Source organism: Lycium barbarum, chromosome 12 (assembly GCF_019175385.1).
Source record: "Lycium barbarum isolate Lr01 chromosome 12, ASM1917538v2, whole genome shotgun sequence".
Classification (NCBI taxonomy): domain Eukaryota; kingdom Viridiplantae; phylum Streptophyta; class Magnoliopsida; order Solanales; family Solanaceae; genus Lycium; species Lycium barbarum.
Genome location: NC_083348.1, coordinates 40,696,337 through 40,721,826, shown reverse-complemented (window position 1 = coordinate 40,721,826; position 25,490 = coordinate 40,696,337). Strand labels below are relative to the sequence as shown.

Below are 25,490 nucleotides of genomic sequence, written 5' to 3'. Positions count from 1 at the left end.
TAATCTTAAGAACTTCCTATTATCCTTAAGCTCGCGTTGGTTCATTCACTATGCGACGACATGAAATTTCTAAGGTGTAACAGTTGTGCTGCCGATGATGGGATGTTCCATCGTCGGAGTACACATGTACGAGCATATGCATTGCATTCATACTTCATACATTGTTGCATCAGATTATATCTCTTGGTTATTTATGATGTGGATTGTGATTGGGTACTTGTGTTTAGCTGAATTAGGACTTTATGCTATGGTTATGAGATGTTCTCAAATTGTACTCTTGACACCTGGCACAATTGGGTTTAGATGCTATAGCCTAGGCTTGGACTTGCTTCGTTAATACTTGGATATTGATGACTTGTACGCTATCCTTTAGTTGTTTTCTTGCTTTATTGTCTTTATATACGTTAGCTAGTCTTAGTCGGCCTATGATACCTACCAGTACTTGTTGTTTGTACTGTCCTACACTTGCGACATTCTTTTATGGATGCAAGGTACTCGGTTAGATATACTTCTACCCCTCGTGGCTGATTATCGAGGTTGCTGCAAAGTCTATTCAGGGTGAGCATGATGACGATCGCTGCTCGAAGACTTTTCTTATTTATCATGTATTATTTCTATTTCGATATATCATTTGAGACTTATGTATTATTTAGACTTATAGTATTTGGTAGAGCTCTTGTATGACCAGACCAGATACTGGGGTTGGATTTTCATTACTTCTGCATTTCTTTATATTAATATCATGAGACTTACATTATTCTATTTTCTTCCGCTTTACTTATGTTTTTATGATCGTTGGGATAAGGGTTCGCCTACCGAGGTGGGAAATGTAGGTGCCTGCACGACTTAGTGAAAATGGGTCTTGACACAACCGTGCCGCACATGGACACATACAACAATCACAATAAGCCAACAAGTCTTTCCCTTCCAACAACCTCAATATGGATAAATATGCTCCTGTAACTATAAGGCAATCACTAAGTATCCATCTAGAATCAATCACGTGGTGACAAGCCATAAATCACACTAAAAAAACAATCTCAAAAGCACATAATAAGGCAACAAGCCATAGTAAAAAATAATACCAACCTAAGTATCCCAACTCGAACTTCATACCCGAAGGTTTACATGCTTTCTCCAACAATCACTAACACTACATATGATTCTCCAGCCAAAGTCTAACCAAAAAGTTAAGCTTTAGCACTGGAACGTATCCCATAGATAGACATCAACCATGACGTAACTATAACAACACTCATAAATAACCAGGACACTAGCTAGAATGACGATACGATAACCGTACATAACAATACCAACTTATAACTATCCAACCTAACTTCATGTCCTGAGACCTAGGCATGCTTTCTCCATCACTTTCTATTGAACTTATATGAAGTACTAATTGAAGCCTACATCAGTAAGGAATAACCTACCTCAAGACCAAGCAGTTGCCACGAACATCCATTTGTCTTCGTCTTCTCATTCTCAAACCAAGACACACGATGAAGGGTCTAGGAAGGTCAATAGGTCCAAGAGAACAAAAGTCAAATTCTAGAAATTTATACTAGGTTTCGGGTTTGTAAGGGCTGAATCAAAATTTATTTCCAACTTGACTTTCCAAAGTTACCATGGACTAATATTCCGGGTTTCATTATTAATTTATTAATCAAGTCCTAAATGAAACTCTTTCCTTTATAAAACTCCTAATTTCAAGAAATCAATTTGTAACCCATTTGTAGAAATGCAAAAGATTAGCATTTGAGGTTGATTATCTGGCTCAGTATATAATCTAGGTGATTAGTTCAAGGATTACCATGATTTCAGCCCATGAATTCCCATTTTATCAACCTAGGGTTGTACTATTGAAAACCTCCATTTTTATTAACTTAGAAGATAAACTTAATGAAGGAAGTAATAATGAAGGAAGCTGTTGTTCCCACAAAGTATACAATTAATGAGCTTCATAAAATCATTGCAAGGTTTTATTGGAGTACTAAAGAAGAGGGTAAAAGCAGGCATTGGTCCTCATGGGACAAGGTTTGTTTACCAAAAGAAGAAGGTAGACTAGGATTCAGATCTCTAGATGATGTGTCTAAGGCCCTTTTTGCCAAATTATGGTGGAGATTTAGAACATCAAATACATTGTGGTCAGCCTTCATGTGGAATAAATATTGCAAGAAGATGAAGCCAACAGAAGTGCAGTGGAAAGGTAGTTCACAAGTTTGGAAAAGAATGATAGAAACAAGGGATGAGGTGGATCAACAGAAATGGTGGGAACCTAGAAATGGAGCATGGGATGATAATTGGACTAAACTTTGTTCAATCAAATAGGCAATGCCTCTAGACTTTCAGATTGAAACCAACATTGAAGAGGTATCATAATTCATGAATGTAGAAGGCTGGGATGCACAGAAATTGCATAACAAGCTGCCCATTAATGTTTGTGATAATATTCTACAAGAGTTGAGTATAGTGGAGCATTCAGAGGAGAAAGATAAAGCTTGGTGGAACCTGGTCGATGGCTAGTACTACAGGAAATTTCACTGTAGGGAGTGCTTGGAATTTGCTCACAAAAAAGGCTCAAACATCAGCTCACTTTTCAAAATGTGATTCAAAGGTGTTCCATTCAAAATATCCTTCTTCCTTTGGAGATTGTGGAAGTTCAAAATACCAGTGGATGATGTACTAAATAGAATGAATATTAGTATGGTATCTAGATGTAGATGTTGTCTGAATCCTGATCAGGAGGAGACAATTCAACATCTATTCTTAACAGGTGAATTTGCAGAAGAAATCTGGCAATATTATAATGTTGCTGTGGGGATAATTGATCCAAGGATACAGATTCATCAGACAATAGTTCAATGGTGGTATATGCAAGGTCCTATAAAGCTCAAGTCAGATATGCAAGCTCCACCAGCATTCATATGTTGGCAACTATGGAAGAGAAGAAATACTATCATGCATGGGGGTAAGATGAATAAAATAAATGGGATAAATGGGACCAAATACAATTTGCAACAACTGATGAAGACATTATATCCTTGGCTGAGAAATATTCCATATGATTGGCCTCAAATGGTGAAATATTTGGAGGATTACAAGCCTACAGTGGGATATAAGATGGTGCAAAGGAAGTGTCTTTATGCTGGCTGGTTCAAGTGCAATACAGATGGGGCCTCTAGAGGTAATCCAGGACTGAGTTCAGCTACTTTCTGCATTAGAGATTATGTTGGAAACTTGATATATGTTGGTGCAAGAAGAATAGCTGATACAATAAATATTACAGCAGAATCTGTGGCTATATTGGATGGTATTGAATTCTGCATTAAAATTGATCTGGTGCCTGAAATGATTGAATTAGATTCTTTGTCCATGATAAACATCATTCAAGGAGTATGGGAGATTCCATGGAAGATCAGTATGGAAGTTAGTAAGATAAAGTTTTGGAGGAACAAGGGGCAAGTGCAGTTTGCTCACATCCTTAGGGAAGGCAATGCACTTGCAGAGTTTTTAGCTAACTCGGTTTTTGATTTTGCAGGTACAACTCAGTTTCATTCATTTGTTGTATTGCCAGTAGGTGCAAAGAAGATTCTCAATAGTGATAAGATAATGATGCCTAACTTCAGATGCAAGATTTACAGAAATAGAGAACCAGACTGAAACACTCATACATATCTGACTTCTGTATACAAGCCAACAATAGAAGACACATAGTTTAGTTTCTCAATGAAGTAAAGTTTTATGCAAACAACCTGGTCTGATTGTTGAAAACCTGGTTGGATAACTAAGGTTATCCTTGTTAGTGTGTGGTATTAACAGAAATGTTCATCCTACTAACAGGATTTCTTTAGTTACCTAATCCAGTTACAAACATTCAGCATGGCCACATAAGTAAGACTGATCAAGGATATTGGACAGCAAAAGACAACAACTATGAGGAACTTCCTACCACACCTCTTCTTGAAAGATTTTCAGTGAGATTTGATGCCATAGCACCTGGTGAGAGCTTGACGTGGCTAATAATGGCATCAATCCAAAGAAAGAGTGTTCTTGTTTGCAGTTCCTTCATTTTTGTACTTGGCTGTTCTTACAAGGCTTAACCTTTTTTTATTTCCTAGGATAGAGTAGTATAGTTTATTTTCAGTTTCTTTTAATTTCTTCTGTAAATATCTTGATTGTTTTTTGAATAAAAATCCAACAGCATCAGGCTGGTTGGTTTTGCTTAAAAAAAATTAGAGAGAGAGAATGAAATGGATGGGGTTTAATGGGTTTACCTTTCCCAAGCTTTCATGGATTTCCTCGCAAAATACCCCAAATGGCAGCTGAGATATAGGGTTTATAGAGGAATGAGGTCAATTCCTGGAATAGGAATTAAATATCTAGTCTAGTCTGCTTTGTCCGCTGTGGTGGATAGATGGTCTGTGTAGCGGACTCGCTAAGGCGGGGATGCAATTCGCAGCGGTCGAAATCTGGAGAGAGTGCTCCACCGCTGCAGCGGAGGAGAAGATTGATGGGGCTGATTGCTCAAGTCTAGGGGAGCTCGCTATAGCGAGGTTTTAGTCGCTGGGGCGGATCCACTGCAGCGGTCCGTCCCACGCTGTAGCGAAAGGTCTGGTCCAGGTGGTCCCCATGATTTTTAATTCCTTACTAATTCGACTGTGTAACAATTAACGAACAATTCCTCCATGCGACTAACCATACACTAATTAACGATACTTCTAGGGCTCGAACTTTAAGGAATTTTAGTAATGGCCCAACGGGTCGTTACATCAGACACCAATTAAACAACCATTCGTCCTCGAATGGCGAGGAAGAGGAAAGGGGACCACGGGGGGTGATGTAATGTGAAGCAGCGAGAAACAGGTGTCAACATTACACCATGTCACCGAGCCATAAGTTACACGTCCGGTTCACATTCGAATCTTTCTGGCCCCCGAACTTGGAAACTCCTATTATGAACACAGACTAATGGCTTATTTCCGGAGAGACTTCGATGAAGACCACCTTCTAACTTAACCAAATTTTTGGTGGTGTCAAAGTTATTTGTTTACAAGGATCCCCAGGTTCACGCTACGGCTAAGAACAACTTGAATTGCATTAAGACAGATCATTACTTATGATTGGCTGGGTTAGAGGTTTCCGCTACTGCGGACATAGGTCCACTGGCGTGATTAACCATCCACTATGGAGGACCTTGGAATCAAAGGAAGGCCCACTATGGTGTCTCACATTCATGCCATAGCTGTCACGACCCAACCCCGTAGGCCGTGACTAGTGCCCGATCTGGGCACTCAAACACATTCTAATATACAGCAGAAGCCGACGAGGCTTTATTTCAAATTTAGCTAATTTCCAGAAAAATTTCGGCAGAGTTTCCTTTGTTTTACGGATTATCCCATATACCCTGCACGTAGAAAATACCAACAAAGGCCACACAGGGCCAACAAAGTAACATCTAAATATATGCGGACCGGCCGCCGCGGCGAATGGGATCGCCCAAACACAACATATACACACATTTGTACAGAAAGATCCCAACCCACAAACATGTCCACAGACCTCTAAACAGACCGACAGAATCATATGACGGGACAGGGCCCCGCCGTACCCATGAACGAGAATATACATATATAGAAGTGACAGACTATACCAAAAGATGGCTCTGAATAAAAGAGCGCTCCAAAAATAGCAGAATGAGATCCTAAGCGGACGGATCAGCAAACCTGTCGTCGGTACCTGCGTGGCATGAAAACGCAGCCCCCGAGGAAAGGGGGTCAGAACGAAATATGTACTGAATATGTAAAGCCTGAGTTGCAGAAACAAAATCATAACTGGTATAGAACGTACAAAATAAACAGAAAAATCCAAAGTGTCAGATACATAATTTCAAACATGCAGAGTGTGTACAGAAACATATGTCATATCAAATCTGGCCCCTGCCAAGGGACTCGGTAGACAGAACGTGGCCACCCTCCCGACGCTGGTGCCACAACACAGAAGAATCAGAATAGGGGCATAACCCCGTAACATAATATGTCATATCAGATGGCCATAGTAAATCATATCAGAACAAGCGTACATGGCACATCATACTCCACAAACCCATGTACGCGTATACCTGCCCCCTCACATCGAGGCACGGCGATCAATGCAAGGGATCACGCTTGACAACATATCCTGTCCCGGGCTCAGTGTGGGAAACATTGGGGCATCCACGAATGGAGTAGTGAGAGACTAATGCAAGTAAAACATCATGAATGTTTCCATAGACTCGATGAGGCATATCAAAGACAAACCGATCCAATGAAGTCGGAAGGAGTCATAGTAAATGAGTTTCGAGTATCAAAACAATTTATCAGACTTAATGGAATATTTAAAACCATATTCATTAGGTAATTAAAAGGGTAGTCGAAACGTTTCTTTCAAAAATCGTTCGAAAAGGAGACTTTAGTACATTAAGGGCAAAACCGGGAATAGCGGGCCCACCTCGGAACAAGCAAGGCGGTGGGCTCAAATTACGCCCTTTAAGCTTATGGGGTCACCTATAAAGGTTTTACGGACATTCTATAGCTTTTCAAGGAGTTTAGAGAAAGTTTACATAATTTCAGGAAAAGCATATCAAAATGGTTCAATTCTACTGAAGGAAAAACTGAGATTTCCTGTTGCGGATTCCGATGGCCAAGAAGGTCTTTTGAGGCCCGAATCCGATCCTAAAACACTTAGACATGCCAAAAGAAGGATCGGGGTAGCTTTACATACCTTTCAAGCTCCTTACGCCTTTCCAAACTCACTTCCCGTTTCGTCAAAAATCTGCAAATGGTCAAGTTTACCAATTGTAAGTTATAGATGCTACAAATTCAATTCAACTCTTATTTGCCTACCGAAATTTCGGCAGCATTTCCCCTATACATATAGCACCCCGAGAATTCAACTCGGCTATAAACCATCAACAACAACCCAAACGGCAACATCAATATCAACAATGAATCATTAAAAACACAAATATCCTTCAACTAGTCATTTTTCTCACGAGTTGACATAACCTTCATTCTAACCCAAACTTCCACTAATATCAATAATTTCACATTCAACAAAAATCAAGATCATCACCATATAGTCCTAGAAACATTTCATATCGTTTGCCTTAAGATATACACTCGATATACATGATATACAATCTTCCGCCAAAATCATAACTTATGCAAAACATTAAATCTTTGGCATACAACTTCATAACAAGTTTCCAACTTCCAAATTCATCAATGATCATCATAATTCACAACCAAATAACTTCATTTCCTTAATGTCGGAAAATCATACTAAAACGACATAAGTTTCTACATTCCAATTCAATACAAACTTATATCATTCTAACTTCATTTACACATCAAGCATCACAATAACACTTTAACACACTAAACAACTTAATTCATTTCTATCCCAATTCCAACATACTATACGGCCATATGCTTATTTTGGCAACTTCAACTAAATCATTCAACTTTCAATCCCAATATGAATTCCACCATACTTACAACTAGAATACAACATAATTTCAATTCTTCATTAGCGTATAATGCATGCATATACACGGCCATACCTCAAATTTCCAAACCCACTTTGCAAACTTCCATTTTTCCATATAATCAACACATTTCTACATACTACAACACAATCAAAACTTCATAACACAATAAAAAGGTAGAAATTCTTACCTTTTCTTCAAGTCTTCTTCACTTGGAGATGTGATCACTTTGAAGAATCTAAAGCTTCCCACTCCAAACCAACTATACCAAGTTACAAAGGAACCTTGACTTAGTAGGAAATCAACAAGAAATGAATTTTTGGAGCAATATTTTTGCTAGCCAAATTAACAAGGCAAACCCGAAACCTCTTCTTTCTCTTCTTCTATTTTTTTGTTGTTCTTATCTTCTAATTTCTTAAGTCTTCTATGGTATATGTAGTTGAAGTGCTTGGTCACATGACCAAGCACATGACCAACTAAAATGGGCTTGGACCAAGGCCTAAAGTGGCCGGCCATGCACCCCTTTTTGGGCCTCACTTTCAATTCAATTTTTTTGAGCCCAATGACTTATGGATCGTATTTTGTAATTCCCGAAACTAATTTCCAAAATTCCAAAATTACCCTTAGCCTTGTCCCACACTTTCATGACTCTATTCTTTCATGCATAACTCCTATGTTCAACAAAATATCAAATTTGACCTTATGTCTCAGAATCCAATATAATTCAAGTTTTTGTTTTCCAAACGTGTGAAAACACGGGATATAACATCCTCCCCCCCTTTAGAACATTCGTCCTCGAATGTAAAATTAATCTTATAGGGTTGGAAAATACTTTGGGGGTGTTTATGATTATAGACAACACGTAGGACATACGATTGATATTGAAATAAATTTAAGCAGGGATTTAAGATTACCTGTGGGCATAGGGAATAAATGAGGATATTTCTTCTTCATCTCCTCTTCGGCCTCCCAGGTCATTTCTTCCCTATTGTTGTTCCGCCACAGCACCTTAACAGAGGCTACATCTTTGTTCCGGAGCTTTCTTACCTGGCGGTCCAAGATGGCTACGGGCTGCTCCTCGTAAGATAACTGCTCCGTCACCTGAATATCATCCGCCGGAAATATTCTGGAGGGATCACCAATGCATTTGCGGAGCATAGAGACATGGAACACCGGATGTACCGCTTCCAAATCAGATGGCAAATCTAACTCATAGGCGACATTCTCAATTTTTTGCACAATCAAATAAGGCCCAATATAACGCGGACTAAGTTTTCCCTTTCTGCCGAACCGCATTACGCCTTTCATAGGCGATACCTTCAGAAATACCCAATCACCAACCTGGAATTCCAAAGGACGACGCCGTTTATCAGCGTATGATTTCTGTCGACTATGGGCTGCCAATAGTCGTTCCCGGATAAGTTTCACCTTATCAACGGCCTGCTGAATCATATCCGGGCCGATTAACTCTGTCTCGCCAATATCAAACCAGCCGATAGGTGACCTGCATTTCCTACCATATAAAGCCTCGTACGGAGCCATCTGGATGCTGGAATGGTAGCTGTTATTATAAGCAAATTCAATCAATGGCAAGTGATCCTCCCAGCTACCTCTGAAATCGATAACACAGGCCCGCAACATATCTTCAAGTGTCTGGATAGTGCGCTCGGCCTGTCCGTCACTCTGAGGATGGAAAGCTGTGCTCAGGCTCAGTTGAGTCCCTAATCCTTCCTGAAAAGATCTCCAGAAGTTTGCCGTGAACTGAGCACCTCTGTCAGTGATAATAGATATAGGAACTCTATGAAGCTTCACTATTTCCTTAATATAAAGCCTGGCATAATCCTCGGCGGAATAAGTAGTTCTGACGGGGAGAAAATGGGTTGATTGTGTCAGCCTATCAACAATAACCCAGATGGAATCATACTTCCGTGGAGTGCGAGGCAACCCTGTAATGAAGTCCATATTAATGATCTCCCACTTCCACGTCGGAATTTCCATTTCCTGCAACAGTCCACCCGGTTTCTGGTGTTCAATTTTGACCTGCTGACAATTTGGGCACTGGGCGACGAATTCTTCGATATCCCGTTTCATACCGTCCCACCAATACAGGCACCTGAGATCATGGTACATCTTCGTAGAACCAGGATGAACAGAATAGCGAGCATAGTGTGCCTCGCCCATAACCTGCTGCCGTAACCCTGCAATATCAGGTACACACAATCTGCCTCTGTATAGTAAGGTCCCGTCTGGTGCAAACTCGAACGGAGTCTTCTCCTTTTCATGGGCAATGTCTCTGTATCGTGCCAAAACAGGATCTTCATATTGATGCCGCTTGATATCTTCCTTAATAGATGATTCAGAAACCCCTCGGACAGAAATCCGCCTCCAGAATCGGCTAGACGAACCCCAAGATTAGCCAACTGATAAATGTCACGTACTATCTCTCTCCTGTCTGGCTGTAAATCCACAAAGCTGCCCATAGATTTCCGGCTAAGTGCATCTGCAACAACATTAGCCTTGCCCGGATGATACAGAATATCCACATCATAGTCTTTCGGGAGCTCCAACCACCTCCGCTGCCGCAAATTAAGCTCTTTCTGCCTGAAAATATACTGGAGACTCTTATGATCTGTATAGATATCAACATGAACGCCATATAAATAATGTCTCCATATCTTCAGGGCATGGATCACCGCTGCAAGCTCCAGATCGTGAGTAGGGTAATTCTTTTCATGCTTTTTCAATTGCCGAGAAGCATAAGCTATAACTCTGCCGTGCTACATCAATACACAGCCCAATCCCACGCCAGAAGCGTCACAATAAATAACATACCCATCGGGTCCCTCTGGAAGAGTCAGAACTGGGGCTGTAGTCAGCTTCTCTTTCAGCAACTGGAAGCTTCGTTCACAAGCATCAGTCCACTGGAACTTGGCTCCCTTCTGAGTTAGCCTTGTCAAAGGCGCTGAAATCGAAGCAAACTTTTCCACAAATCTTCTGTAATAGCCAGCTAACCCCAGGAAACTACGTACCTCTGTGGGCGTCGTGGGTCTGGGTCAATTTTTCACGGCCTCAATCTTCTGTGTATCCACCCGGACACCATCAGCTGCAATAATATGCCCCAGAAATGCCACTGAAGCCAGCCAGAATTCACATTTAGAAAATTTTGCATATAATTCCTGATGCCGAAGTACCCCCAATACCGCTCTCAGATGATCTGCGTGCTCTGCCTCGGACCGAGAATAAACCAGAATATCATCGATAAATACAATTACGAACATATCCAAGAATGGCCTGAATTCCCGGTTCATTAGATCCATGAATACCGCAGGAGCATTAGTCAGCCCAAAAGACATAACTCTGAATTCATAATGCCCATATCTGGTTCGGAATGCTGTCTTAGGAATATCGGCCTCCCGTACCCGTACCTGATGATAGCCAGACCAAAGATCTATCTTCGAAAAATACTTGGCGCCCTGCAACTGATCAAACAAATCGTCAATTCTGGGGAGGGGGTATTTATTCTTTATGGTTACCTTATTCAGCTGTCGATAATCAATACACATACGCAACGACCCATCTTTCTTACGCACAAATAATACCGGGGCTCCCCAAGGCGAAGTACTGGGTCTAATGAAGCCTTTTTCTAACAGATCCTTCAACTGCTCTTTCAGTTCTTTCAATTCTGCCGGTGCCATTCTGTACGGGGGAACAGATATCGGCTGAGTATCTGGAAGCAAATCAATAGTAAAATCTATCTCCCGCTCTGGAGGAAGGCCTGGAAGCTCTTCTGGGAACACATCTGGAAATTCATTAACCACGGGAACTGACTGAAGAGTCGGAGTTTCTGCTGTCAAGTCTTGTACCCGAACCAGATGATAAAAATAACCCTTTCTGATCATTTTCTTCGCCTTAAGGTATGAAATAAACTTACCTTTCGGCGATGCTGTATTACCGGCCCATTTTGTGACTGGCTCCCCGGGAAACTGGAAACGAACTACCTTATTTTGGCAGTCAACATTAGCATAGCAGGAGGCTAGCCAGTCCATTCCCATAATAACATCGAACTCGACCATATCTAACTCCACCAGATCTGCCTTAGTGTCACAGCCACATACAGTTACAGAACAGTTCTTATATACCTGTTTTGCTACAATAAAGTCCCCAATCGGTGTGGCTACCTCAAACGGCTCTATAGGTTCAGATGTTATACCAATTTTACAAGCAACCAGAGGCGAAATATATGACAAAGTCGAACCTGGATCAATCAATGCATACACAGACCGAGAGAAAACCAATAATGTACCTGTAACGACATTAGGCGATGCCTCCTGATCCTGGCGGCTGGACAGAGCATAGATGCGGTTCAAAGGACCGCTAGTACTAGAAGCCCCACCACGGCCTCTGCCGCGACCCGCTGGTGCTGAAGTACCCGGCCCCGTAGGGCGCATAGCCACTGATGAAGATGAAGACCCGGCGGCTGATCCGGTAGACTGCGCTGCACCACCCGAACTACCTTTATACGGGCAATCTCTCACAGAATGGCCCTGACGGCCACAAGAAAAACATGCACCGGTGGCTCTGTAGCACTCCCCAGGATGGTATCTACCACAGTAAGAACACTGAGGCCTAGGTGGCCTCGTCTGACCAGAACCCCTGTCTGTCCGCGAACCTGAAGCCCTGGAGCTCTGACCTGCTCCTGAATAACCTGGGCTATCAAATCTGCGACCTGTAGGCTGTGGAGGTGCGCTCTGTGCCGGCTGGGATAGATGTCTGCTAGGCTGCTGCGGCTGCTGAGGCTGCTGAGGCTGCCTGCCCCGAGAATCTCCAGAATACCCAGATGATCTGGCCCTCTTGGGCTGTCTCCGATCCTGGCTCCTATCAGGATGACGCTCCCTATGCCGGTCCTCTATGCCCTGGGCGTGGGCCTGAATCCGGGCAATATCCATGCCGGGCTGAGCAGCCAATACCAAACAGCTGTCGACAAAATAACGGTCCAGCCCCATAATATACCTGTGCATCCTGTCAGCCATAGTAGCTACCACAGCAGGTGCGTATCGGGCCAATGAGTCGAACTCCATACTGTACTCTCGAACACTGCGACCCCTCTGTCTCAGCAATAAGAATCTGTCAGCCTTGGCCCGCCGTAACTCCGGAGGCAGAAAATGGCTAAGAAAAGCCTGAGAAAAATCATCCCAAACTGCTGGCGGAGCGCCGTCGCCTCTGGATAACTCCCATGAGTCGTACCAATTTGCCGCTATATCATACAACCGGTAAGAAGCCAATGTGACTGACTCTGTCGCGGAAGCATTAATAAACTGTAAGGTGCATCGCATCTTCCTGATGAACTCCTCGGGATCTTCCTCGGGCTTTGTCCCGAAGAACTCTGGAGGGCCACAAGTCAAGAACTCACGGGCTCTCGAACTGTCACGCCTATAAGCCCGGTCACCTCCCAGTCCGTGCCCCTGAACCTGTCCTGCCACAAGTCTAGTCAATAGCTGGACTGCCTCTCTCATAGTCTGATCCTCAATCCCTGGCCGTGGAGCTGGGGGCTCAGGTACTGGGATCTCGGGAGCTGGCGGTGGAGCCGCCCCTCGTCCTGCAGCTGCTGCTGCTCCAATCTCCTCTACATGTGGCGGTGTGGAAGAGCCCTCTGCCGGGGGAAAACATCAGGAGCAATATGAGCGTGGGCCCTGGTAACCCTCTGGGCCCGACTAGTCTCTCCCACAGCTGCTGCCTTGGCCTTTTGGGCCGCTGTCGCCTTTTTTGGAGGCATAACTGCAAATGTAACAATTCGTTAGGGAGGAATCATCCTGATAACACAGCTCTATCGCACGATCTAAGACAGAAAGAAGGGTAGTATCCTAAATGCCCTGTATCCTCTTGTTTATAGGTGTGGTGCACGACACACCGATAAACAAGACTCTACTAGACACGGTCTGTAGACATTCCGAGGACGAACCGCTCTGATACCATTTTTGTCAGGACCCAACCCCGTAGGCCGTGACTAGTGCCCGATCTGGGCACCCGAACGCATCTACCAAATGCTATCTCAAATTGTATCAAACGCATTCTAGTATAAAGCAGAAGCCGACGAGGCTTTATTTCAAATTTAGCTAATTTCCAGAAAAATTTCGGCAGAGTTTCCTTTGTTTTACGGACTATCCCATATACCCTGCACGCAGAAAATACCAACAAAGGCCACACAGGGCCAACAGAGTAACATCTAAATATATGCGGACCGGCCACCGCGGCGAATGGGATCGCCCAAACACAACATATACACACAGTTGTACAGAAAGATCCCAACCCACAAACATGTCCACAGACCTCTAAACAGACCGACAGAATCATATGATGGGACAGGGCCCCGCCGTACCCATGAACGAGAATATACATATATAGAAGTGACATACTATACCAAAAGATGGCTCTGAATAAAAGAGCGCTCCAAAAATAGTAGAATGAGATCCTAAGCGGACGGATCAGCAAACCTGTCGTCGGTACCTGCGCGGCATGAAAACGCAGCCCCCGAGGAAAGGGGGTCAGTACAAAATATGTACTGAATATGTAAAGCCTGAGTTGCAGAAACAAAATCATAACTAGTATAGAACGTACAGAATAAACAGAAAAATCCAAAGTGTCAGATACATAATTTCAAACATGCAGAGTGTGTACAAAAACATATGTCAGATCAAATCCGGCCCCTGCCAAGGGACTCGGTAGACAGAACGTGGCCACCCTCCCGACGCTGGTGCCACAACACAGAAGAATCAAAATAGGGGCATAACCCCGTAACATAATATGTCATATCAGATGGCCATAGTAAATCATATCAGTATAAGTGTACATGGCACAGCATACTCCACAAACCCATGTACGCGTATAACTGCCCCCTCACATCGAGGCACGGCGAACAATGCAAGGGATCACGCTTGACAACATATCCTGGCCCGGGCTCAGTGTGGGAAACATTGGGGCATCCACGAATGGAGTAGTGAGAGGCTAATGCAAGTAAAACATCATGAATGTTTCCATAGACTCGATGAGGCATATCAAAGACAAACCGATCCAATGAAGTCGGAAGGAGTCATAGTAAATGAGTTTCGAGTATCAAAACAATTTATCAGACTTAAAGGAATATTTAAAACCATATTCATTAGGTAATTAAAAGGGTAGTCGAAACGTTTCTTTCAAAAATCGTTCGAAAAGGAGACTTTAGTACATTAAGGGCAAAATCGGGAATAGCGGGCCCACCTCGGAACAAGCAAGGCGGTGGGCTCAAATTACGCCCTTTAAGATTATGGGGTCACCTATAAAGGTTTTACGGACATTCTATAGCTTTTCAAGGAGTTTAGAGAAAGTTTACATAATTTCAGGAAAAGCATATCAAAATGGTTCAATTCTACTGAAGGAAAAACTGAGATTTCCTCTTGCGGATTCCGATGGCCAAGAAGGTCTTTTGAGGCCCGAATCCGATCCTAAAACACTTAGACATGCCAAAAGAAGGATCGGGGTAGCTTTACATACCTTTCAAGCTCCTTACGCCTTTCCAAACTCACTTCCCGTTTCGTCAAAAATCTGCAAATGGTCAAGTTTACCAATTGTAAGTTATAGATGCTACAAATTCAATTCAACTCTTATTTGTCTACCGAAATTTCGGCAGCACTTCCCCTATACATATAGCACCCCGAGAATTCAACTCGGCTATAAATCATCAACAACAACCCAAACGGCAACATCAATATCAACAATGAATCATTAAAAACACAAATATCCTTCAACTAGTCATTTTTCTCACGAGTTGACATAACCTTCAACTAGTCATTTTTCTCACGAGTTGACATAACCTTCATTCTAACCCAAACTTCCACTAATATCAATAATTTCACATTCAACAAAAATCAAGATCATCACCATATAGTCCTAGAAACATTTCATATCGTTTGCCTTAAGATATACACTCGATATACATGATATACAATCTTCCGCCAAAATCATAACTTATGCAAAACATTAAATCTTTGGCATACAACTTCATAACAAGTTTCCAACTTCCAAATTCATCAATGATCATCATAATTCACAACCAAATAACTTCATTTCCTTAATGTCGGAAAATCATACTAAAACGACATAAGTTTCTACATTCCAATTCAATACAAACTTATATCATTCTAACTTCATTTACACATCAAGCATCACAATAACACTTTAACACACTAAACAACTTAATTCATTTCTATCCCAATTCCAACATACTATACGGCCATATGCTTATTTTGGCAACTTCAACTAAATCATTCAACTTTCAATCCCAATATGAATTCCACCATACTTACAACTAGAATACAACATAATTTCAATTCTTCATTAGCGTATAATGCATGCATATACACGGCCATACCTCAAATTTCCAAACCCACTTTGCAAACTTCCATTTTTCCATATAATCAACACATTTCTACATACTACAACACAATCAAAACTTCATAACACAATAAAAAGGTAGAAATTCTTACCTTTTCTTCAAGTCTTCTTCACTTGGAGATGTGATCACTTTGAAGAATCTAAAGCTTCCCACTCCAAACCAACTATACCAAGTTACAAAGGAACCTTGACTTAGTAGGAAATCAACAAGAAATGAATTTTTGGAGCAATATTTTTGCTAGCCAAATTACCAAGGCAAACCCGAAACCTCTTCTTTCTCTTCTTCTATTTTTTTGTTGTTCTTATCTTCTAATTTCTTAAGTCTTCTATGGTATATGTAGTTGAAGTGCTTGGTCACATGACCAAGCACATGACCAACTAAAATGGGCTTGGACCAAGGCCTAAAGTGGCCGGCCATGGACCCCTTTTTGGGCCTCACTTTCAATTCAATTTTTTTGAGCCCAATGACTTATGGATCGTATTTTGTAATTCCCGAAACTAATTTCCAAAATTCCAAAATTACCCTTAGCCTTGTCCCACACTTTCATGACTCTATTCTTTCATGCATAACTCCTATGTTCAACAAAATATCAAATTTGACCTTATGTCTCAGAATCCAATATAATTCAAGTTTTTTTTTTCCAAACGTGTGAAAACACGGGATATAACAATAGCGCTCCGCTAGAGCGGCCAAACTCCAAATGTAGCGGGCGTCGATTTTTTTTTCCAGCTTCTAAAGGTCACCCTCCATCTTTTTCGTTCTCACTTTACCCTTTCACCATCCGAAATCTCTTCCACTTCCACCACATTACTACTCCTCAACTTCCCCCCACTATACAAACAAAAGATTCCCTATCTCTACTCTAATACATAACCACTACTTCACACCACTACTCTCTCAAAAGGGCAATTTTTTTTGGCAACAGGGCTTTAAAATCCGAGGTGAAATCTCATCAAAAACTTCCGTTTAAGGTACGTAATCATTTCTAATCATGCTAGAATAAGTTTTAAACTATTAATCTGAGTCGAATATGCTTGAATCTCGCAAAATTTTCAAGTAAAGTTTGAATTTTTTTGGGTGTTAGATCTTGGGTAGGTGAGAGGGTTAGAATCCGAAATTCATAACTTGCTTAACGCTGAAATAATTCTATCACTGCTAATGCTATAGATTTGATTGATTTTAGGGTGATTAGCATGGAATAAAGGGTGGATTTTCTTATTTTTGGAGTTTGATATTTCGAAAGATTTTGGGGCTATTTATTGCTAGAAATCACTCTTTATAATGTTTAGAAGTCTTGCATGCTTGAATAATCAACCGATTTGTGAGTAAAAACTGTTTTGAGCCAAAATTTTGGGGGAAAATCTTTCAAAAATAGATGGATTGCCTGTTGAGGACGACGAACCCGCCACAGCGGTAGCAAAACCATTGGTGTGACTCCACCATAGCGCACCATGGTGCGCTGGCGCGGGACTGAGGGGCAAAGGATGTCTTCGTTGACGCGGGGGACTCATTCGCTGTGGCAAGTCCGCTACAGTGCCTCAAGGCTCACTATAGCGGTCCTATGCATCTTGGCAGATGGGTTCCACAGTTGTGACCTCGTTGCGGCGGTGCTTCTTATCGCTACGGCGGTGCTTTTGACCGCTACAGCGGAGACTGCTCAGTATTTACAGAACAGTGCTAGCAGATATTTCGGCATAAAGGGTCATTTTTGCTTCGATTCTTAGTTCATAAATCATCATATAACACATAAGTCTAGGCACAATTGTTGATAATGTCTTCGCTTCTTGTTATAGGTACGCTCATTCCAAGAACATGTCTCAAATGTGATTATTTTGGATAGTGTTGGCTTCGATGTCCCCGGAAGACACAAGCGTTACTTGAAATATAGACGAAGGTTATACTGCCAGAGAGGGGTTTTGATATGGATAAAATGGAGGAACGTGCTCCGGATTTCTGTAACCGGTTGCACACAATTAAGTGGGATCAGCTCATGGAGGATCCCGATAAGGTAAACGAGCATTGGGTAAGAGAGTTCTACGCCTTGCTAAAAATAGTGGGCTAGTTCGCTCCCAATCCATAAATTAAAATCCGAGGGGTTGTGGGGAAAATTGGGCCCGAAGCGATCAATGCTCAATATGGCTTGGATGACAATCCGGTAAGCGAGATGGAGGCAAAGGAGTATGAGGGAAATTGGGAGTGGTTGGTCTCGAAGCTCGTGGTTGAGGAGGATAGGAGGTTGGTGAATTGGACGAACATGAGGTCCGGAATCAAGAACTACTACTTCACGGTCGAGGCTCAGAGGTGGTTTAAAATAATCACTCGTCGGGTGCTTTTGAGCAACACCTATGACGTCACCTACGTCCGTGCACTTATGATAGCTTGCATATTGGATGACGTGCCAGGGAACGTGTTACACCTTGTAGTTTTATACATTAAGATTCGTTGTACCTTAGTTATCTTAATTCTGGACACCGAGATATACTTTGAGGTCATACGAGGTTGGACATGTTTATCTTATGCTTATAAGTGTTTAGGTTCATGTTTGGTAGTTACAGAAGGATTAGAGAACAAGTGAATCAAAGCGAGAAGGTTCATCAAAAGTTATTTTTGGAAAATACAGTATATGGACCATATAATTGGGATATGGTCCGTGTTTTGAGATATGGACCGTATTTAAGGATTTTAAAGATTTACAGAGAAGCAAAAATCTGAGGTGACATTATACGACCAGAAAGTTGGCCGTATAATGTTATACGGCCAGTATTTTGTAATGTCGGTGGAATTTTTGTTGATTTTAAGTATGATGATCCTTCTTCATTTTAATCATTTTAAACATAACCCCAAGTTCAAGAAGGCTTTATAGATCTTTCCAAAATATTTCAAATATTTCTCCAAGCCAAAATCAAAGATCAAAGATCAAAGATCAAAGAGAAGATTAAAGTGCTTAGGGTTTCAAGTGAGGTTTAAACTTGTCTTTTCTTCTTGTAAAAGCTTGGGAGAGTATTTTTAGGTGAAGTAACCTTGGAATTGAAGTATTTTTGAATTTTGAGGTAAACTTTCATCGTAGTTTCTTGCTTATGAGTTTATTTGATAATTATGCTAAGATTTGAGGAGAAGAAATTGGAGAAAAGGTTATAAGGTGTTGTGTTAAAGTTGTTGTTATGGATTGATTAGTAAAAGAAGTTTTGGGGGCTGAATTGAGCATAATTTAATGTAATCCTTTGGCTATGGTATTGTTGATGTTTTATTGTAGTTTTGGGTGTTTTTTTGGAGCTGGTGGAAGTAGATGATACGAAGGAAATGTTGTCCGATTTTCATTAGCATATCAATTAATTTAGTTTGACCTTATGAGAGTTTCTAAGACTTAACTTTAGTATGAATCATCTTGATTGTACATTTACAGGCTTGGGAGGATATGCGTTGGGTAGTTAAGGAGACGACAAGGTATGTTATGGCTATACCTTTCTTTCTTATGGCATGATCTTTTTGAAACCAACCTAAACAAATGATATCCATAATGACCCTATTCCTAGAAATACTAGAATCTTATGGTTCTTGATGTTCTTATGATATTATTTATCTTTTCCTCATGATTATTGATCTTGTGTTATGGCTATTAATCTTATTTATTGATGTTGATCTCATCTTATGATTGTTGTTCCTTCAAGGTGACATACATTCACGATGATAGTTTCATAATGGTAATCGGAGTTTTACCAACCTTACGTTACTCCGATAGAGTCATAACATCTCTTTGGGCTCTCATGCATGTGTTATATATATATGTAGCTATTTTCTCACACCGAGTCGCGCTATAGTCAGCGGGGTACGATACCTATTGCGCACACCACTGCAGTTGGGTACGGATGACACCGAGCTTATCATGGCCTGGTACAGATGACCTCGAGCCTATCATGGCCGGGTACGGTATTATATATATGTATGAAAACGTTTTTTTTAAAAGGAAAGCATGCATGATATCCGCCTTAAGAGACATCCAAATGTACATGTTATTCTCTCTTATCTTATGTCATTTTCATATCTTTATTATGTTGTTATTCATGCATTAGATACTCAGTACATTATTCGTACTGACGTCCTTTTTCTTTGTGGATGCTACGTTCATGCCCGTTGGTAGACAGGGAGACGGATCAGACCCTTAGGCTGCTTCCTCAGCATTTGTACAAGAGCACTCCACTTGTTCTGGAGCTGCAGTCCAGTTGGTATGATTCTTTTGAGTGTATATGGGCATTGGGGTGGGGGGGGGGGGGTCCTGTGCCTTCCTTATGATGTTATGCACTCCATGTAGAGGCTCGTAGACAGATATGTACAGCTAGATGTCCTATGACCTTTTCGGTCCATATTTTTTTAAATCATTTTGACAGCCTAGTCAACTTGTGTACTTGATATCAGTTTGATGACGTAGATATGTATATGTCTCTTTTGGGATTGTGTCCCTCATAGTTTATGTCCTTTATTAGACAACACAATGGCCCATCAGGTGTTATTATGTGATGCATGTATGTCTTTAAGTGATCGGTAGGTTAGCTCCGGGTGCCCGTTATGGCCCTTCGGTTGGATCGTGACAAAAGTGTTATCAGAGCAGTTCGTCCTAAGGCTATCTATGCGCCATGTCTAGTAGAGTCTTGTTTATGGGTATGCGGTGCACCACACTTATAAACAGGAGGCTGCAGGACATTTAGGAAGATTGACCTTTATTTCTCATCTTAGATCGTGCGATAGAGCTATGTTATGAGGATTCCCTTTTCCTGACTGTGCGCTGTGATCTCAGTAATGCCTATGAAGAGGAAAGCTTTGGCGGCCTAGAAGGTCAAGTCAGTGGTTGGTAGAAGAACTGGACAGGTACCACCAGTAGAGATTAAGGAGGGCGAGTCCCAGAATGAGGTTCCATCTGAAACCTCTAATACTCTGCCCGCTCTAGAGGAGCATAGAGGAGCTCCAGCCCCAAGTTACACCTTAGAAATTTTGTGTCGTTTGTATTATGAGTGCAATAACTCCAGCCTAAAGTGGAGATGAAGCCCTTTTAAGGTTAAGAAGGATATTTGATAATTTTAAGTGTGTACCTTAAGGTTTCGGAGTTAAATGAATCGGTGAAAGTAAGCTCGTTGAAGAAATTGGAGTTTAAGTTATATTTTGGGAAGATTTCTTATCAATTAAGTTATACATTGCTTAGAATTTCCTTGAGGGGGAGATATAGGTCCCCTTTTATTGTTAATGAAGTTTTATACAAGTGCCAAGAATGTTCCATAAGGATAGGAGGTCAAACGAATAAAAAAGAATGCGTTTTCGCGAAAGTCAGAGTTTGTGGTCCAGTTTGCGACCGCAAACTGAGTTTGCTGTGCAGTAAACTGGCCACAAACTCACCAAATTGGAAGCCTTCAGTACCCAACCTCCTCCCTAAGGAGAGGAGGGGAGATGCGGACGCATATCCAATATACTGAGCCGCGTCTCCACCGCAAATTGATGCGGGAGGGGGCGACTTTGGCACCTTTTTAATTTCCAAAAGATCCCATTTTTATATCAACCTCCCACACTTATTTTCCCACACTTCTAGAGAGTTCTTGAAGGTTACATAACATTCCAAACCTTTCCATATCATCAAGAGAGAAGATCAACATCAAAACCTCAAAGATAATCCATGGAAGGTGATTGTTCTTGTTTCTCTTCAACGTGGTGATGAACTTGATCTTGCAAAGAGTTGAGTAAGGTGAAGTTCTTCCATTATAAGGTATTTTTTTCCTATTATTCACACGATTAAGTTGATTTAAAGGACTAGCAAGTTTTGGAGAGGAAAGAATCATAGAAGAGAAGTTATAAAGTGTTGGAGTGAAGATGATGACTATGAGGTGAACTTGAAAGGGGAGTTTGGATAAATTTGAGATTAAATTGAATAAAATTTCTTGATTATGGTATTTTGGATGTTATTATTGTTGGTTGGCAGTTTTTTTTGTAATTTGGTGGAAGTCGATAAAATAGGGGAAATGCTGCCAAAATTTCCCTAGCTCGTTAATTACACTAGTTTGAACTTAAGAATGTTTTCAAGACTTAACCTTTGTATGAATCCTCTTGAATGTAGATTTGCGAGCTTGGGAGGAGAACGTTAAGTAGTTAAGGAGACGAAAAGGTAAGTGAAGGGTATCCTTTTCCTTCTTTTGGCATGTCTTTGATGTAAGTTAGACGTAATAAAAGTCTTAAGATTGAATATATTCATGATAACCGATAACGTCCTTGATTCTTATTCACTCCTTGATAGTAATGCTTGTAAGCATAATGAAAAGTCATTTCGTACGTCTTTTGTATTCCAGATAAGTTTCTAGTATGTTCCAGGATGACATAAGGTATACGACGATAGTTGGGGCATAGAATTACCTTGCGTTATTCAAGTGAATTCAAATACGTACCTTAATTGAAAAGTTTTTGTTTACAAAACAAATGTAGAATTTGGTTCTCCAGATAAGGTATAGTTAATCAGATAACTTCCTAAACACTATGGTATATTTCCCGAGGGACTTATATGCACTTAGTATTCATTCGATATTTATAAGTTAAATAGAAATGTGATAGTACTTTATATAAGTTGAGGATGGACAACATATACATTATATATGGATCGGGTTGCACGTTCCGCAACATATACATTATATATGCATCGGGTTGCACGTTCCGCAACATATACATTATATATGGATCGGGTTGCACGTTCCGCAACATATACATTATTTATGGATCGGGTTGCACGTTCCGCAACATATATGGATCGGGTTGCACGCTCCGCAACATATACATTATATATGGATTGGGTTGCACGTTCCGCAACATATACATTATATATGGATCGGATTGCAAGTTCCGCAACATATGCATTATATATGGATCGGGTTGCACATTTCGGAACATATACATTATATATGGATCGAGTTGCACGTTCTGCAACATATACATTATATATGGATCGGGTTGCATGTTCCATAACGTAGGGCCATATAACGTTAAACTAATAAGATAATCAAGTTATAGCATTGCATATGAACGTAGTTGAGGTTTCTAGAGTATAAGAGTAGATGTATAAGTATGTGTATACTAAGAGTACTTCGATAAGTCAAGGTGCCAGGTTATATTCTTATATTCTCCTCTTATGACATATGTTTATTGTATTATGCTTCATGCCTTACATAATCAGTACATTATTCGTACTGATGTCTTTTTGTTCATGAACACTGCGTTCATGCCCGTAGGTAGGTAGGGGGACGGATCATATTCTTAGGTGTTTCATCAGCTCTCTCTTAGGAGCGCTCTATTTGCCTCGAAGCTGCAGTCTAGTGGTACTATTCTTTTGTGTCTTTTTGTTCATGCCCGTAGGTAGGTAGGGAGACGGATCATATTCTTAGGTGTTTCATCAGCTCTCTCTTAGGAGCGCTCCATTTGCCTCGAAGCCACAGTCTAGTGGTACTATTCTTTTGTGTACATATGGGCATGGCGGGGTCCTGTCCCATTCTTGTGATGTTATGCACTCCTTGTAGAGGCTCGTAGACAGATGTGTATAGTTAGAGGTCCTATAACCTTATCGGTTCATTTCCTGTTTATCATTTTTGGAAGCCTTGTCGGCTTGTATACCTATATATATGGGCTTAGTTGATGATAATCATATAGACGAGCTATTATTTTTGAGGATTTATGCTCTTTTAGATCATGATATTCATAAGTTATCTTTCATGGTCCACCTAGAATGATAATGAGAAGCATGCTAAGAGGTGCTTAGTAGGTTAGCTCCGGGTACCCGTCATGGCCCTCCGGTTGGGTCGTGACACCCTAACTCAGCTCCAGCACACCCAGTTCCTCCACCAGATGCCTCAATTCAGGAAATGAGAGAGGTTATTCAGTTGTTAACCTAGTTAGTAGCCACTCAGGCCTAGCGTCAGGGCACGGGTCATGGTGATAGGGCTGTTAGCACCAGAGTTCGAGATTTTACAAATTTAGACCCTCCAGAATTATTTGGGTCAAAACCAGATAAGGACCCACAAAACTTTATAAATGGAATGTTGAGGACCTTATGTGTGATTTATGCTTCAGACTCTGAATCAGTAGAGTTGCCTTCCTATAGATTACGGGATGTTGCAGTTCTTTGGTAAGATAAGTGGATGTCGTCCAGTGGAGTTAATGCACCCCCACCCGTGTGGCAGGAGTTTACAGATTTCCTTCTCCGATATTATTTGCTGCCAGAGATTCGACGGGCCTGAGCTGATAAGTTCTTGAACCTTAGACAGGGGAACATGAGCGATCAAGAGTATAGTCTTTGTTTTAATTCATCAACTAAGTATGCTCCAGCTATGATAACTGGCATGGGAGATCATGTTTACTAGTTTGTGAGTGGATTGAGACAACATTTGATTGATGATATAACGACCCGTTTTGTCATTATTGCATTTTTGACCCTTTTGATCCTTTTTTCGGCTTTAGCTTATATTTGACCCGCGGGGATCATTAGCACACTTCCCGAGGTCATCGGAGTGGATTTGGGTAATTTTTGGGGAAATTTAGCTTAAAAGTAAAAAATGGTTGACTCAAGTTGACTTTTGAGTAAACAGACCTTTTTTGGGAATCCGTCAATTTCGAGAGGTTCGGATGGTCTGTTAGAACTGGTGTGCATATTTGGTTTAGTTCTCAATGCACTTGATTAAGGTCTAATTTTTGAATTGGGAGTTAGGATTTGTACCCAAATTTGACGGTTTTGCCTAGAATCCGAATTTGAGTAAATGTTTAGTTCTTCTAGCTTGATATTGATGGGAATTGATCACTTAGAGCTTTAATTTCATGATGAGATCTTTAGATTCCTAATTTCACCTTTCTAGTTCATAAACCCTATTCCATAGATTGGGACTTTGGGTGTTGAATAGAAGTAGGGTTTGAATGATGTTCTTCTTGATTCTAATTCCATAATTCAGATATGTTTAGACTTCCATTATCTTGAGGCTCAAAGGAAAGGGAAGACTAAGGTTTGACTATTGGAGACTTTGTTATTCAGCCTTCTAGGTAGGTTATGATTTACCTAATGGTGAGACTTCGATTAGCGAAGCGTAAGTTTAGATGATATTGTCGGAGAATGCATGTAAACCTTCGGGTATGAAGTTGGGTTGGATATTTTCTTAGGTTGGGCCTTGTTGTGTAATTTGGGGGCTAGCCACCCTGTTGCGTGGTTGACTTATCTTGTTGTATTTACTTATTGGATCGTTTCCACGTTGAGACATTGGATATTATTAATTAGAGATATATCATGGCTATGTTATTGCAGTACTTAACTTGATTGATATTAAGATGAGTATAGTGATTCCATTATGGCTTATTGTGTAGCATTATCATTGATATTAGTTGTGTGCCTTAGGAGATAGTGTTGAGAGTTGTGATTCCATTGTGACTTATTGTGTAGCCTTATCATTAATATTATTTGTGTGCCCTGGGAGGTACTGTTGAGAGTTGTTGATTCCATTGCGGCTTATTGTGTAGCCTTATCATTAA

At 41.0% G+C, this 25,490-nt stretch overlaps 1 protein-coding gene across 1 annotated transcript; it reads left to right on the top strand.

The window, feature by feature from the left end:
• The first annotated feature begins 1,917 nt into the window (after nucleotides 1-1,917).
• Nucleotides 1,918-2,331, top strand: LOC132624227 (uncharacterized mitochondrial protein AtMg00310-like). The gene has a single exon (XM_060339037.1). It carries the CDS (start codon nucleotides 1,918-1,920, stop codon nucleotides 2,329-2,331), a length of 414 nt encoding a protein of 137 aa, XP_060195020.1.
• Nucleotides 2,332-25,490: the final 23,159 nt, after the last annotated feature.